The following is a 17,654-nucleotide window of genomic DNA, read 5'->3' on the forward strand; positions in this document are numbered from 1 at the left end:
GTCTAAACAGACTAAATGTAACTAATTAACTAATCTCATTTTCACATTCCTTTTGCTTCCCAAATAATGCATTCCCCATGTTATCAAATATTAATTTTATAGTACACAGGATATATTTATTTAATATATATTACAGCATATATATTAAAGTCAAACGATGTGTTTATTATTATAGCTGTACATATATACTAATAAAAGGAATTATCAAGGAGGTGCAGAGGGGTTTTCAGTTACACACAGAGTTTTGTACCCGTTCTGGTTGGGTAGTTGTGGACCCTGCTCAGCTGCAGCAGCAGCAGTTGATGCTCGTGGAGACCAAAGGACTGAGATGCCCCCCAGGAACCGATGACAAAAAAAGAAAGAGGATTCAAATTCTACGTACGGTACCTTTTATCTTGACATATCCTGAATTAAATAGAAGCTTGACACGATTATTCCCAAAGCATTCCCTCTAATCCATATGCCCCCCCGTGTATGTAGATATTCTGCACGTTGTGCACCTCCCTCCCAAGGACCAGGGGAGTCAGAAATTTGACCTTCAGCAGTTCAGAGCTGATTGCCACCAGTTGGTGAGGAACACGCTGGTATCAACAGGCAGCAAAAGTAAATTACTCTCCTCCTTGATTATTCCCCGGAGCATTTATTTTATTTATTAAAAGAGCAATCACTCTTTTATTAGCATTAACGTAACTGGAAGAAACAGGAAATTCCCAAAATGCTATCAAGTCAAAAAGTACCGCTTTAAAGGATGGAGACCAGAATAAATTAACATAATCACTTAATTATTAAATTAAAATGTCAAATTATTACCTGCTCTTCCCCCCCCCACAACTCCGACCAATCTGAAATACCAAGAACCAGCAAACGCTGCAGTTCCTTGGACCACGTAACTCTTTAGTCTTTGCATCTCAACCAACATCAGAGTCAAATCAGTAATTTTGCCTTTCCTTCTTCCTTGGTGGTGTTATTTTTTTGTATTCTAATAAATCAAGGCTTTGTTTTTCACTTCCTTACTCTCCAGGCTTTGGGATCAAAGGCAGTGATTCGAGCATCGCTGAGGTGGTGCAGCCCCCCCAGAACAGACACTGCCCGGTCAGAAGAGAGACCACAAGTGCCAAGTCAACTCATCCTCCCTGGTCCTCTTCCTCACAAGGACACGGTCTTGCTTAGAAGAGACTGTTTCTTCCAAATCAATGAACACTCTGCTTTCTCTCCCATCCTACAACCCTTTTAATTGCTGCTTGATCTTAATGAGTCGTGGCTGCTATTAATAAATGGATACCCTCACGGCCTTAATACCCAATATCCAAACAATGCTCAACTGAGTTAGCATCAACGATGCCTTCACGATTCCAAACGCCGTCGGTCCCTCCTGTCCCTCCCCCTTTAAGCCTCAAGACTGCAGACATCTGTTCTTCAATTGTCTGGTAATAAACATACTCCATAAAGCATATGTAAAATGATTATTACCCTGAAGAGCCAAGTGCCTTTCAAATGCCAGCTGAAACAAATAAACAACAACAACAACCACCCAACGCACACACACACACAGAAAAAAAAACCCCACCAAACAAATGTTACAACAGACATCACTCAGGCTGTTCAATATTCCACAACGTAAAGGGTATCCATGTTGGTCCCGCACGTTCCCTTCCTCCAACAGGAGATGTTAATCCAGATCCCAGTAACACCAGAGCTTTCCCGATCCAGGCAGATGCTGGTTAGCAGCAGAGGATGAAGACAGCAACTGGACTCTTTTTTGGTAACTTTTATACTTTTGTCACCTCCCGCAATATGTAATTAAGGAAAAAAATCAGATGCGTATTCCTCCTCAATTTGTCAGTGCAATTAGTTTTCACGTGGAGTTAGTCAAATCTATTCCCAGGAATCATCTCTGCTAGAATACCCACTTGCCTTCCAAAAATTCGCTGTTCATTTATTCCGCGTGTGGTGGTGTCATTAAGTCCTGGTAATTAATCTGGGGCTCGGTGCGTCTCGATTGTCCTGGTGGAAATTAGGGACCCGCATCCCAAACGGCGCAACACAGAATCATAGAATCATAGAATGGTTTGGGTTGGAAGGTGCATCCCAAACGGCGCAACACAGAATCACAGAATCATAGTTTGGGTTGGAAGGGACCTTAAAGATCATCCAGTTCCAACCCTCCTGCCCTGGGCAGGGACACCTCCCACCAGACCAGGTTGATCAAAGCCCCATCCAGCCTGGGCTTGAACCCCTCCAGGGATGGGGCAGCCACAACTTCCATCTGGCCCCTTGCTCTAAATGAATTCTAGGCCAGGAAGACTTTGAAAAGCATTCGTATGTCTTCACCCTTACACTCTCCATGATGGTTTTGATGTCTCCATGATGGTTTTAAGTCAAGAGTTTCTCTAAATAAAGTTTCGTTACTGGAAATACGGGGGTTAATTTAGAGCCCCCTAGAAAACCTGCGGACTCCGTGTTCTTCAAAAGGATCTGGAGCCAAGCTTAGTCTCAGTTTGTAAATTTAAACAACCCAACAAAAAAAGGCTATTATAACCAGTAATCTTAACGCTGTGATTGTGCCACTCTCTGATGTGATGGGCAGTGACACTTTTCATATCGGTAGTACAAAAAAAAAAGAAAAAAAAAAAGAAATTGAGACTGATGAATATAAAATCTCTGGTTACAACTTCCCACCTAAAATCACTGTGCTGAATTGCAGCTCAAAAAAATCACTCAACGCGACGTTCAGGCTTCAAATCCTCATGCCAGCACCTGGTTTCTCAGTGATTGAGTTAGTTTAATACTTCTGGAAGCACTCAGCCTCCTAATAAAATCAGCTGGCCCATACAGTGCTAAAACTCCTTCAATGTGAATTTGATGAAAAAAAAACAACCCACAACCATACCCTTCTAAATAAAATATTGATCATTCCGAATGCAAAACAGATTCATTTTAAGCCGAATTTGATGAAAAAAACCCACAACCATAACCTTCTAAATAAAATATTGATAATTCCGAATGCAAAACAGATTCATTTTAAGCCTGTACAAGCGACATCGATGAAAGATGATTGAGACCAACCATAAAGAACCTCGACAACAGATGGAAAATAAAGCAAGTGAAAACTTCACACCTCTGCAGCAATTACCTGCTCGGAGCTTGACACTTCATACGATCATGTCTAGAAAAGGGGTGACAGAGATCTAACCAACAAGGACTGCTCATTTAAGATGATGTGCTAGAAATTATTGCAAACATCAATAGTTTAGCAAATCCACCCCAGTCAGCATTTTGCGGCCGCGGCCAGCATCGTGTAGCCAATTTACACAGGAGTCAACGGGTGAAGCCAGTTTGCTGGTAGGACAGGTCGTTGGTATTCCATCAGAAATGATTCCCTGTAAGGAGTTATTATCAGCCAAGGAAACCCAGTCCTATGGTCGTCCCAGACACGCTGCATCCCACGCATCATGGAATGGTCTGGGTTGGAAGGGACCTTTCAGATCATTGAGTCCAACCATCAACCTAACACTGACAAAACCACCACTAACCCATGTCCCTCAGCACCACATCTGCCCAGCTTTTAAATACCTCCAGGGATGGTGACTCCACCACTGCCCTGGGCAGCCTCTTCCAACGATTGACAACCCTTTCCATGAAATTTTTTTTCCTAATATCCACCCCAAACCTCCCCTGGTGAAATCTGAGGCCATTTCCTACTGACCCATCACCTGTTTCTTGGGAGAAAAGACCAAACCCCCCCTGGCTACACCCTCCTTTCAGGGAGTTGTAGAGAGCGAGGTGGTCTCCCCTCAGCCTCCTTCTCTCCAGGTTGAACATCCCCAGCTCCCTCAGCTGCTCCTCACAAGACTTGTGCTCCAAAACGTGTTGGTTGATGGTTGGACTAGATGCTTTTAAAGGTCCCTTCCAACCTAGACAATTCTCTGATTCTAACACGCATCACACGTATGCCAAAGCTGAGCACCATGAGTTACATCTAAGACAGCAAGGACTCGCATATTTACTCATTTATCATTCAAGAAACTGAAATCCCATTTCAGAAAAGGTTCTACAGTCTTCACCTCCACCCAGACTCACCCCGTTCCGCAGTAAGGAAAGGGTAAGCTGGGTCACAGAGTATTTTCTTTCTCTTCATGCAGCTATTGATGAGCTACTCAACCCAAAGGACGTTAAGATGCTGCAGATGGTTGGCACGGAAAATATATTGTACACAGATACCTTAATCCTGATGCAATTATTTTTTATGAAGCAAATTATTTCTCCTGCCTATCTTGCAAGCTGGTAATGAAAGTGAAGTGTTTGCAAGAAGTGCTATTTAAAGCAGAGCACTCACGTTTGACTCGGATGGCAATAAAAAAGGGGAAAAATTAAGCAGGAAGGCGAAGAGAAAGAAAGAAGCATTTTCACCAGTTTCTAAATCAAACTGAAGTATCTCATCAATACAAATAAGAGCATCACCACCCCCTTGTGCGCTTGAAAGAAACCTGTAAATTCATTAAAGATGAACATACTGAAGTCCATGTCATAGTGGTCATGTCTTGAGCAACCTACCGCATCTTGACCAGTGTTCACCTTTTCTCATGGCTGAAAACCATAAATCATGCCCTAGCAAATTTATTTTTAATACATTTCTTCCATTTTAAAAGAGACAGAGTTAGAGAAAAAATATGCTTATGAAATTAGATAGTTCATTATGGGCATCTAGAAATAATTGAATAGTGTACAACGTACACAACCCTTTGTTCAAGGAAAGATCTGAAAAATCATAACAAATTTTACTGTGTCCTCACAAGCTGTTCCCATGATCATTCCAATAGTCAGTGTCATGACATCAGAAATTCACATTTAGAGGAATTTACACACTTTCCCTCTGCATTTTTAAGTCCTGAGAAGTCACAAATGGCCACAGTTCTCAGCTACCAAGATGGCGGTCTGAATAGTCCTTCATCTGGGGATCTGATTCCAATTAGTTTTTATTACTATGTTATTATTGCTTGGTTGTAGCACAGGAAAAACATGCCTTGCTGCTTAAGTGACTCATGACCAGGAGTAATACAAACAGAGGTAGGAGGGAAATGCTCTGCAAAGGTGCTCGCACTGTGTAGGGAAGGACATGTCTGATGACAAAGGAGAACCCTCCAAGGAAAAGGCAGAGGTGGAAGATTGACATGAACCGAGAAAAACATCTTATTATTTAATTCCGGCAAAACTAAGATGATGAACCATTAGACTGCAAAGTAAAAAGAGCAAAATGAAAGTATCAGAGGTGAGTGACTCGGTGAGAAGAGGCTTATTATAGACTTGCTCTGTTTCAAAGTTCCCCCAGTCCTTGATGAGCTGTGAAGATTTTAGTAATTGGCACGGCACGTTAGATCAGGCGTTTAATTTTCAGTCCATGGACCATACTTGTTTTATCAAAGAATTAACTTACCTGGCAGTTCATAGGGTTCTGAGTTTTTAATAAGCACAAGGGACAGTCAGTGATAAACAATGTGTGTGACCGGCGGCGACTCAACTTTCCTCAACTTGGGTCAATAATAAATTACACCGTTCGATGCAAAGGGGTCACCCAGGCAAATGTGCAAGTTAATGGCGAAAAAGATTAAAAAGCATTGGCAACAAGCTCAACTAGTGATGATTTTTAACACCTGTGCTCAACAACAACTTTACAGCAAGCCCATTGCTGGGGGATGTTCTCTCCGAAGTGGCAACGTCTCCATCAAGAAGGTTAATTCTACATATTATTTGCATCTGTAGAAATACGTAGAAAAGCCTTCCTTACCTGAGGAGGGGATGAAAGATGATGGTAATGTTTCTGGCTCCTGGTTTGCAGACAAACTTGGATCCGCCACCTTCAATTAAGTTATCATCTGGGCCTCCTGGAAAATAACACAAAACAAGTTGTTTAACCGATCTGAACAGCCCTTGAATTTTAGATGGCAATGATAATTAAACATTTAGGTCTGTCTGTAAGTGCTTCGTTCCTGGTGACAGATCAGTAATTAACATAAAGATATGCTTTTTCTACCCTCTTTCTGCTCAGAGAACATACTCCTAAAGCAACAGGAACAACACAAATAGAATTTACACATCACTTTAGGCTCCTCCTTCCGTAGTTAGTGACAGGATTGCAGAAAAACTGGTAAGTGCAGGTCTCCTACTGCAAGGGACCCAGTTTCAATTGCAGAAGAGTTTCCCAGCCACATGGGATGAACATCCCAGTTGGGCTGAAGTCTGACCTATCACAGAATCACATGGGGTTGGAAGAGACCTCTGGAGTCCCAGTTGGGCTGAAGTCTGATGTATCACAGAATCACATGGGGTTGGAAGAGACCTCTGGAGATCATCTAGTCCAACCCCCTGCCAAAGCAGGGCCACCCAGAGCAGGTTGCACAGGAACGTGTCCAGGTGGGTTTTGAATGTCTCCAGAGATGGAGACTCCACCAACCTCCCTGGGCAGCCTGTTCCAGGGCTCTGCCACCCTCACACCAAACAAGTTCCTCCTCATGTTTAGATGGAACTTCTTATATTCAAGTTTTTGCCCATTTCCTCTTGTCCTGTCACTGGGCACCACTGAAAAAAGATTGGCCCCATCCTCTTGACACCCACCCCTTAAGTATTTATAAGTAATCATCAGATTCCCCCTCAGCCTTCTCTTCTTTAGACTAAAAAGCCCCAAGTCCCTCAGCCTCTCCTCTTAAGAAAGATGCTCTGGGAGTACTGGAATGTACTGGGACTGGAGGTGCTAACGCCATACCCATCACACAGCCCAGAGATCCCAGATACAGTACTGGGATGTACTGGAATGTACTGGGACTGTACCCAGTACACCCATCACACAGCCCAGAGATCCCAGATACCGTTAAGAGACTTGAGCCTCATGGTTCTTCAAAGTGTCACCCCATGGACACATGGGGACCTCCAGCCTGAAGCTTCAGTGACTTCAGCAGCTTTTGGAACAGCCCAAAACCAAACAAACAGCTCTTAATTTGTACACAGGCACACACTGACATTATCCTTTCTCAAAAGCACAAGGGCCTTCACCTTGTCTAATAAACACCCAAGGTCTTGGCCATGTGGATGAGGTGCATTTTGAAGGACATCGTGCTTGGAAAGGGTTTTAAGAGCCACATTTCACTGGATTTTGCTGCTCCCCCCATATTGCTGTATGGAAGGATCCCACACCTCAGATGGATGATGCCATTATTCAATCCCTTGGAAGGCAGCTTGGTTTTGATTGCCAGTAACACAACATTTTAACTTATTTATTACATTTAACACTACTGGGTCTCTCAGGAGTCCACGTCCTGCACAGAAACCTGTGATTTCCCAACAGAAGTCTCTGTTGCTCGAGTTCTAGTTGCACACAAACAGGCTCTCAGCCACGTGAAAAATAAACTTGTTGAGTCTGGCACATTCCCCAGCAGTAAAACACAAGCTCAGAGAGAATTATTGATACACCTCAGGCCCAGGCTGAAGGACTTTGAGTGGCATGAAGACACCTACCTACCCGTCGTTACACCTGAACCAAAAATACTTCCACAGACAGCTGCCAACACCAAAATACTTTAAATTAGGATATTGAGAGAAAAGAAAGTTGGGTGGGCAAATCTCAATTTACTGAAACCCTTGCATTCCCTGAAAGCAACAAAGTCCACCTTCCAGAAGAAAACATTTTTAGGAGGACAAGCCAGATGCAAATGACACATAAGCAAATGACAGCATCAGAAAAAAATCTCATTCTGAAATTAGCAGCAATTTGGCACATAATCCTCTGTATTTTGGGTCGTGCCCCCTCATCATAAAGCACAGACCGTCATCTTGGTGGCATCATCTGACAAGTAACCCCATCAAGTGTATTTTGGGGCTAAAAACCTCAAATACGAACTTGAGCGAAGCCTTTATATCCCAAATGTTATCAAGTCCTTCTCATTTTGCATGTGAACTCTCCTTAATGATTGAATAATAATAAATACAGAACCTAATCACATTATTGTGATCGCTTTATAGGCAGGAAAATGACAAAGTACTTGAAATCAAAACACCACCAGCAGATCATTATTGGATTTTGTGACCCTGACATCTGCCTGCCTCCAACTGAGAAGAAGAATGTCTCCAAAATAGAAAGTGCAAAAGTAGGAACACAACCAATGGGTGGGTGACTCTGAACTTGTTTTCAAAGTGATGTTTATCTGCTTTAGGTCATTACCTACAACCTACGAAAAGAAAAGCTCTTAAATGATTGATTTAATTGAGCCCCCCATTCGCAACCTCATAGCAACTGCAAGGACCAAGGAGGCCACCAACGCCAGGTCTTCCATACCCTGAAATGGTCCCTCCAGGTCAGGAGCGTTTTCTACAAGAATTCACAGCACTGATGTAGATACCCAGGGAAAAGGGACAAAATTCAATTCCCTGTGGAGTGGGAAATCCATGCAAACTCTGGATTATCTGCAGTCCCGGGATTTCCACAAGCTGATGGAACTTCTTGATAATTTCAATGAATTTTTAGAGTTGGAAGGGACCATAGAGATCATCTAGTCCAACTCCCCTGCTAAAGCAGGACCACCCAGAGAAGTAGGAACACAACCAATGGGTGGGTGACTCTGAACTTGTTTTCAAAGTGATGTTTATCTGCTTTAGGTCATTACCTACAACCTACGAAAAGAAAAGCTCTTAAATGATTGATTTAATTGAGCCCCCCATTCGCAACCTCATAGCAACTGCAAGGACCAAGGAGGCCACCAACGCCAGGTCTTCCATACCCTGAAATGGTCCCTCCAGGTCAGGAGCGTTTTCTACAAGAATTCACAGCACTGATGTAGATACCCAGGGAAAAGGGACAAAATTCAATTCCCTGTGGAGTGGGAAATCCATGCAAACTCTGGATTATCTGCAGTCCCGGGATTTCCACAAGCTGATGGAACTTCTTGATAATTTCAATGAATTTTTAGAGTTGGAAGGGACCATAGAGATCATCTAGTCCAACTCCCCTGCTAAAGCAGGACCACCCAGAGCTTGTCAGAGCATGTTACTCAGGAGCATCCAGGCGGGTCTTGAAAATCTCCAAAGAAGGGGACTCCACACCCTCCCTGGGCAGCCTGTTCCAGGGCTCTGTCACCCTCACCGTGAAAAAGTTCTTCCTCATATTCAAGGGGAACCCTTGATGTTCCAACTTGTGCCCATTGCCCCTTGTCCTCTCACTGGCAACTACTGAAAAGAGTCTGGTTCCCTCCTCCCTCAGCCCACCCTTGAGATACCTGTAGGCATTAATAAGGTCTCCCCTCAGCCTTCTCTTCTCCAGACTAAAGAGTCCCAGCTCTTTCAGCCTCTCCTCATAAGGGAGATGCTCCAGTCCTTGAATCATCTTTGTTGCCCTACGCTGGACTCTCTCCAGTAGTTCCCTGTCCCTCTTGAACTGGGGAGCCCAGCACTGGACACAGTATTCCAGTTGTGGCCTCACCAGTGCAGTAACGTTATCCTACAGTAACATTTAAGGACTCAAAGAAGCAGTTGAGAAGAGAGTTTATAAAACTTTATCAATTGTAACTAGAAAGCGGTAGCTGTTTAAAAGAAAAAAAAGTTCAGGAACTTCATTTTGCATTTTACAAAGTTCACTTGCACAATGTGACAGTTTAATTGTGGGGGGAAAAAAAAAAAAGAAATAAAAAAAAAAAAAAGAGGTGCAACTTCTGGGAAAAGAAAATTATTCATTTCTCCTATTAATGTCAGAGCCTGCAATTTCCAGTGAGGTCTGTGTCTTAACTGACTTATTGAAGAATTCATCCGAGCATGAACTACTGAGGCACGGACCAGGAAATCCAGGCTCAAATTAAGAAAGGGGTGTTATTCTTGTTACATCAAGTCACCCTGCACTAATCAATATTATTGACTGGGATGAACTCCACAGCAAGGAATAAAACAATCTGTCTTATCTGCTTGGCCATATTATGAGAGATTTGAAGAGAACAGAACACCGGCACCGAGAGGGGGGAAAAAAAAGTGTGCCTTTCCATCTTCTCCGCTCTTAGCTTTCAATTAATAATAATGAATGCTCTGCATGTAGGTGGAAGCCACGAGGAAAAGTAATTTTGTTTGTATTCAAATATTTTACCTTGAAAAATAGACTCAGATATAAGCCTTATTTCTGGTGATGCCCTGTACATACCAAAACCAGCAGCCTGTGCCGTACCTTAACCCCCCTCATTATCTCCAGGGACCCTGAGCCAAGTTGTCACCACCTGACACCAGCACAGCTCCATTCACATGGCCACAGCAAAGACAAGCAAATGCTGCCACTTAACCACAGTCTACAGCACAGTAGTTTTGGAGAAAAGCCCAACCTGGAGCAATTGAGAGCTTATGATGCCTTCGCTTGGATGTTCAAGTGCAAATCTCCAGTGGGGACTCTCCCTGGCTACATCAAAGTGTGAAATGTGCATTTGCACTGACTGGCCGACACGGTTCCTCCACTGCAGATGGTGTCCTGTGCTGGTGAACCAATAGGTTTCTCCATAAAAATATACCATGAATATCCCTTCATCCTCACTGATTCCTAAAAAAAGCAGGGACTAGGAAAAGGAGATCATTCTTGGCATTGTTCAGCCTGGAGAAGAGAAAGCTTCAGGGAGATCTTATAGCACCTTCCAGACCCTAAAAGGGGCTCCAGGAAAGCTGGGGAGGGACTCTTGATCAGGGAGGGGAGCCACAGGAAGATGGATAATGGTTCTAAACTGAAAGAGGGGAGATTGAGGTGAGATACTAGAAAGAAATTCTTTGCTGTGAGGGTGGCGAGAGCCTGGCCCAGGTTGCCCAGAGAACCCATGGCTGCCCCATCCCTGGAGGGGTTCAAGGCCAGGCTGGATGGGGCTTGGAGCAACCTGGTCTGGTGGGAGGTGTCCGTGCCCAGGGCAGGGGGTTGGAACTTGATCATCTTTAAGATCCTTTCCAACCCAAACCATTCTATGATTCTACGTGGTTCCTTCAGCAACACCACCAATTCCTAAAAAAAGCAGGGACTAGGAATGGGAGATCATTCTCGGGGTTGTTCAGCCTGGAGAAGAGAAGGTGATTCCTAAAAAAAGCAGGGACTAGGAAAAGGAGATCATTCTTGGCATTGTTCAGCCTGGAGAAGAGAAAGCTTCAGGGAGATCTTATAGCACCTTCCAGACCCTAAAAGGGGCTCCAGGAAAGCTGGGGAGGGACTCTTGATCAGGGAGGGGAGCCACAGGAAGATGGATAATGGTTCTAAACTGAAAGAGGGGAGATTGAGGTGAGATACTAGAAAGAAATTCTTTGCTGTGAGGGTGGCGAGAGCCTGGCCCAGGTTGCCCAGAGAACCCATGGCTGCCCCATCCCTGGAGGGGTTCAAGGCCAGGCTGGATGGGGCTTGGAGCAACCTGGTCTGGTGGGAGGTGTCCGTGCCCAGGGCAGGGGGTTGGAACTTGATCATCTTTAAGATCCTTTCCAACCCAAACCATTCTATGATTCTACGTGGTTCCTTCAGCAACACCACACCACAGAAGTCCTCCATTCAGGTGTCAAAGTCTGTGGTTTTTGGGTTTTTTGTTATTTTTTTTTATTTATTTATTTATTTATTTTTATTTTTAGTGCAAGGCAAGAACTGAAATGGTCACATTTCATAGGCATTAGTAAAAAAACCTCACACTTTTACAGCTGTCAGAAAATCTTATTGTTATAACAGCTCCTTCTTGAGAGCTTGCTATTTAATCTGTCTACTAATAAATTATGAGTGGGGAAAACAAAAAAAACAACCAAAAAAAAATATAAGAAAAAGAAAAACTTTGAGGTGAAGTGAGATTTGTCACCGAGTTAATGATATCCTCACGCTGTGCTAGCAATGAAGTGTGCCCACCTGAACACCGCCGCGAGTGGGAGGCGGAGACGGGTCCATTAGTAACGCAGATGAACGTTTCTGAAATGGAGCCTAAAATGTCACACTTCAATATGAAAACCCATTAGATTACCAAGGAAGGTAGAATCTCTGCACGCTTTTCAAGTCTGAACAAACATTAAGAGTGTTTCAAGTTGCCCATTCGGCCCGGTATTTTAAAATATTTAATATTTGCCATGGGTAGCCCAGGTTTACTGCGAAAGTCCTATCTATAGAGCAGGTCTCAGAAGGATGATGGCAAGATTTCTTCTCCGCAGAAAAATGGGGGTTTCTTCTGCCCTGAAGCAGCTCAAGTTCCAAGTTGCCCACCACAATTTGAGGTAGACCTGGCCTTTGCTAATTTACTTCGTATAGAACATGGAATAAACACGTGATAGAAATGCGAAGGGTTAGGATTGCTCAGAGCATGTCTTGGGGTGCTTTGAGAATTAATTAAACTTCTTCTCAATATATACCTATTCCTATAACTATTTTGTGTATTGAGACAGTACCGAAGGCAAACCTTAAGTCAGATACACACCGTCACGCTAATCAGGGCTCCTCATTTAAAGACAAAACCCCAGAACACTCTGCAAGGAGTCTCCTGATCCGTAATTTTACAATTAATGAAATGCTGGTTACCGCCTATATAACCAGGAGCTGCCATAGCTAGAGAAAAAGCTTGAGCCTATTTGGTAAAAAAAGATCATTCTGAGATACATTCATTGATTTCCTCACCTATCAAGATAACTTTTCTACCAATAAATTTACAAAAAAATACAGACAACTGAACAAATCCACACAAAAACCCCAGAGATGATAACAGTATGGATACTGGTTTTTCCTAGATTATTGTGGGTTTGTTGGAAGTGGTTTTTTGTTTATTTTCTCTTTTTAAATAAAACAATTTTCTCCATAAAGGTCCAAGATTTATATGGAATATTTCTACGAAGGATGTGGAGACATCAGAGAAGTGGCAGCTCAGCATCTGGTAAGAGGCTCCTTAAACCTTGTAAAATCACGGTAAGTAATAAAGTAATTTCTTTTTTTTATTATTATTATTTTATTTAACAACAATGTAGGGAAAGCTCTCTCTGTCTTTAATAAAAGTACTTTTAAAAGGTGAGATTTCTTACACTGCCAGAGCACCATAACACATTAGCTAATTGTTTTGCAGCTGTATTAATGCATTTCAGCCTCGTCCCAGGTACCCTTTAAATCCTATCAGGCAGAGAGAATTTCCAGACACAAAGATATTTGGCTAATGAGTAAAGCCCTTTCCAAAACACCCCAGAAATATTAATTCAGCCTCAACGGAAAGTCCAAGAACCTGCAAACCATGAGGACCATCAGCAAACCCTCTATCTGCTCTCTTCCCCTCCCAGCCCCTGTCCCAGCACAGTAAAACTTCATTAATCTCTCCCCAACTGCTAAGTTTTCAGCAAAATACAATTTTTTGGCACCTCTCTGTGATCGAAGCAACTTTCCTGGCCCAGCCACTTTGCGTTGATCTATGCATCCATAAAAAGAAGAAAGAAACAGGATTTGAAGCCACAACAATGGAGCAATCAACAGAAGCTCACAAATCAGTTCCACCCCTTCCACCCTGAGCACCACAGCAAAACCTAGAGGTGAAAAGGAACAAGTTTAGATGTTACAGTGCTGCAAAAAAGTTGGTGATCATGTGGAGATCAACAGCATGGCCATTACCTGTCTGCCATCCTCATGGTATGGAAATATAAATTTTCATTTAGAATGAAATTTAGAATCATAGAGTTGTCTAAATTGGAAAGGACCTTTCAAATCATCTAGTCCAACCATCAACCTAACTCTGATAAAAACCATCACTAAACCATGTCACCAAGCACTATGTCAACCTGTTTTCCAAATACCTCCAAGGATGGTGCCTCAACCACTGCCCTGGGCAGCCCATCCCAAGGTTTAATAACCCCTTCGGTGTAAACATTTTTCCTAATATCCAATTTGAACCTCCCCTGGTGCTGCCCAAATTAAGCCAAGCAGGTTATTATAAAACAGAGCTCAGTAGAAGAGAGTAATTGGTCTGTGCTATAACAGAAGAGTAAGTGGTGGGGGATGTAGTGGAAGTTTCCTGACGTTTCCTATTTTTTTTGTACATTAGGACTCTATCATCTTACAAGGGCACCCACTTTAACAAAGCCACACACAACATCAAGTCCTGTTTTTACTCCTCTGATTCACAGCGGTGACTCAACGTACTGGCGTGCACCTTTAAGTTCTTTTTATAAGGAAACAGACATCATTGATGGATTCGTGGATGAGAAGCAAGACGTGAGCTGGCACTGTGCGCTGGCAGCCCAAAAAGCCAAGCATCTCCTGGGCTGCATCAAAAGCAGCATGGCCAGCAGGGTCACAGGAGGTGATTCTACCCTTCTACTCTGCTCTGGTGAGACCCCACCTGGAGTAACGTGTCCAGCTCTGGAGTCCTCAACACAGGAAGGATATAGACCTGTTAGAACAGGCCCAACAGAGGGCCACAAAAATGATCAGAGGGATGGAGCATCTCTGCTGTGAGGACAGGCTGAGAGAGTTGGGGTTCTTCAGCCTGGAGAAGAGAAGGGTTGGGGGAGACCTTATAGTGACCTTCCAGTACCTGAAGGGGTCCTATGGGAGAGATGGGGAGGGACTCTTGAGCAGAGAATGTAGCGATGGGACAAGGGGTAATGGTTTTAGACTGAAAGAGGGGAGATAGAGATGAGATACTAGAAAGAAATTCTTTCCTGTGAGGGTGGTGAGACACTGGAACAGGTTGCCCAGAGAATTGGTTGCCCCATCCCTGGAGGGGTTCAAGGCCAGGTTGGAGGGGGCTTTGAGCAACCTGGGCTGGTGGGAGGTGTCCCTGCCCACAGTAGAGCGGTCAGAACTCAATGATCTTTAAGATTCCTTCAAACCCCAACCATTCCATGATTCTACGATCTTCTCAAAAATTCTTCTTCGTATCTGGAATCATCAAACTTCACTGCATTCAGGCCATTTTTCAAACTGCTCCAAGATACTTGCTTTAGTAAAGCCCACGCTAAGGGCTCAGCAACCAGCTCTCCTGGCACTTGCTCTCCTGCACCATCCCATCTCAGCAGGGAAGGGACAGGGAAGGAGCTGGTCCATTCTCCACTGGGGAGCAAAGCACACAGGGAATGCAGCATCCTGCTTCTAAAATTAGCTTTTGTGAGAGCTTCAAGCACCTTGACCTCACACGGGAAGCCCTATCAGCAGAGATAGGTCTTCCCTGAAGCTGAGTAGGTTTATCCAAGTGAGCAAATATAACAGAAGCCCCAGAAGCATCCAGCCCCACCTTCCACTCAGCCTGTGTTTGCAGGCCAGCTCCACAGAAATGAATCATTAAACTTCCAAATCCACAGACTATTCCTTTTGAACAAACACCATCTTTGAAGACTTGCACTTTTATTAAGAATCCCGTTTGGCAGACAGCCTCAACACACTGCACTTTCCCACTGGTGTAGGTCAACTTTGGGTTAATAATTTCCTGTTTCTGAGCCATGTTCTCTTTCCCTTCTTGCTGGACTCCTACAAACCACGCACAGAAGCAGTTATGGATCTGTCAATGCAACAGGAGCTGAAACTCAGCGCTCCAAGTAATATGGCAGAGCAAAGGTTATTTACCAGTGAATGATACAAAATTCTTTGAGAAAGGCCTTCTAACACCAACCACTTCAGGTCTCCACGGACTGGATGAGAGATCTCATCTTCTACTGGCATCTAGTGGATTATTTTAGGCAGGCTGTTTTGTCTTACTCCGATGTAGTAAGGATGTCCCCTCTGTCCTCTTTACACACAAACTGTAGTAGAGTCATAGAACCACAGAATGGTCTAGGTTGGAAGGGATTTTAAGATCATTAAGTCCACTCGTTAACCCAATGCTGCCAAGTCCACCACTGACCCATGTCCCTCAGCACCACATCTGCCGACCCTTAAATCCCTCCAGGGATGGTGACTCCACCACTTCCCTGGGCAGCCTCTTCCAAGGCTTGACAACCCTTTAGGTGGAGAATTTTTTCCTAATATCCATCCTAAACCTCCCCTGGTGCAACTTGAGGCTGTTTCCTCTTGTCCCATCACCTGTGACTTGGGAGAAGGAACCGACCCCCCCTGGCTACACCCTCCTTTCAGGGAGTTGGAGAGAGCGAGAAGGTCTCCCCTCAGCCTCCTTCTCTCCAGGCTGAACACCCCCAGCTCCCTCAGCTGCTCCTCACAAGATTTGTGCTCCAGAACCCTCATCAGCTCCGTTGCCCTTCTCTGGACACACTCCAGCACCTCAATGTCTTTTTTGTGGTGGGGGGCCCAAAACTGGACCCAGCCCTCAAGGTGGGGCCTCACCAGTGCCCAGTACAGGGGGACAATCACTGTCCTAATTGTTCTAGGGACTAGGGAGACTGTAGAACATGTAGAAGGAGCACTACACAGCTCCTCTTTCTGGCCGTGACCTACCTGACACGGCACATGGGGCTTCTATTCCCTCTCCTGCAACAGGAGGGAGGGAGGTGAGATGCACCAGCCAAGAAAAAAAAAAAGCAAGCTACGTGTTATCAAGATAGACAAGAATAAACTCTGGCCAACACTTGATTACTTCCTTGCTTGAGGGGAGAAGCAATTTCGCAAAGGTTTCTGACAGAGGAAAGATTGCATTTCTTGTTTGCTTCTCTTAATCACACACTCTTTTTTTTAATCACGGCAACTGTGAATTTATAGCCCAGCCCATCAGGAGTAAGGGACTGATGCTTAACAACAGGCAGGCACCCTACCTTCTACCCAAATCAACAGAGATTCAGAGAGATGATGACATTGGCACTACAAGAGACCCCGAATCAATGGGAATTAGCTGGCTAACTACTTGTAAAATACTGTCTGGCAGTCCTCCTTGGGGTCGGGACTCTGCAGTGGGAGGGATGGGAGCTCCCAGATGATTAACTGTCTCAAAGGGCAACAGATTATTCCCAGCTTCCAGTCTAACCATCACTTGTCACCAGAACCAACCTCTCCACAGGAGCTACCAACACTTGGAGCCAAGTACACCCTAAATCCACATGGACCATGTATTTCGATCTGTTCCCTTAGCTTGCAAATACTTTTCTTCTTTGACAGAAAGGTGGGGTGGGAATTAAGACAAAAAAGGGGAGTCCAAAAACCACACGGAAGCTGACCTTGCAGGTTATAAAGTTACAAATGTTATAAAGTAAATCCCATTTCTGTAATATAAGTGAAAATAATCACAGCAATTCTCCCAGAAGCAGTGTTCGGGGTGATGCCCCTCAACACCAGTTGCAGAGCAGCTTTCCAACCTAAAGAACCCTCACTGGAAAAACACAAATGTGCAGAAATTCAGGCAGAAATTCACTTGTTCTCAGTTCACCTCAGGGAGAAATGGGGGTGTTAACACCAGGGGTCCAGAGCTTCCAAAAGATGCACCAACTGCTGTTTGGTTTGGGGTTGGGACCTTGTCAGTCACCACAATGACCTAAAAACCCCAGCTGACACCGAGTCTGATGGTCTGGACCATCACATATCACTTCCAGACATAAAATTGAGGAAGAAGGGAAGAGGCTGGAGCTTGTGTTCAAGTTTGTAGAACCCACACTCAGCTTCAAACCAGGCTGAAGGAAAAGTGATTTCCAAAAGCAATAGAGGCAACACTGCCACAAATTGTCTCTCTGCTCAACGGCAGCATAGGCACCACGGTGACAGTCAAGTGACTTTTTTTTTT

General features: G+C 44.1%; 1 protein-coding gene across 1 annotated transcript in view; it reads right to left on the reverse strand.

Annotated features, from left to right (window-relative positions):
• Nucleotides 1-17,654, reverse strand: part of EXOC4 (exocyst complex component 4) — a gene marked incomplete at its 5' end in the record, with an annotated part of 345,671 nt that overhangs the window by 296,368 nt on the left and 31,649 nt on the right. Inside the window, one exon of the mRNA XM_014961001.1 lies at nucleotides 5,786-5,882. Within this exon, the coding sequence (XP_014816487.1) occupies nucleotides 5,786-5,882 (97 nt within the window). The remainder of the gene's footprint in view (nucleotides 1-5,785; nucleotides 5,883-17,654) is intronic.

The sequence above is a fragment of the Calidris pugnax genome, unplaced genomic scaffold (genome assembly GCF_001431845.1).
Source record: "Calidris pugnax isolate Ruff unplaced genomic scaffold, ASM143184v1 scaffold289, whole genome shotgun sequence".
In the NCBI taxonomy this organism is placed as follows: domain Eukaryota; kingdom Metazoa; phylum Chordata; class Aves; order Charadriiformes; family Scolopacidae; genus Calidris; species Calidris pugnax.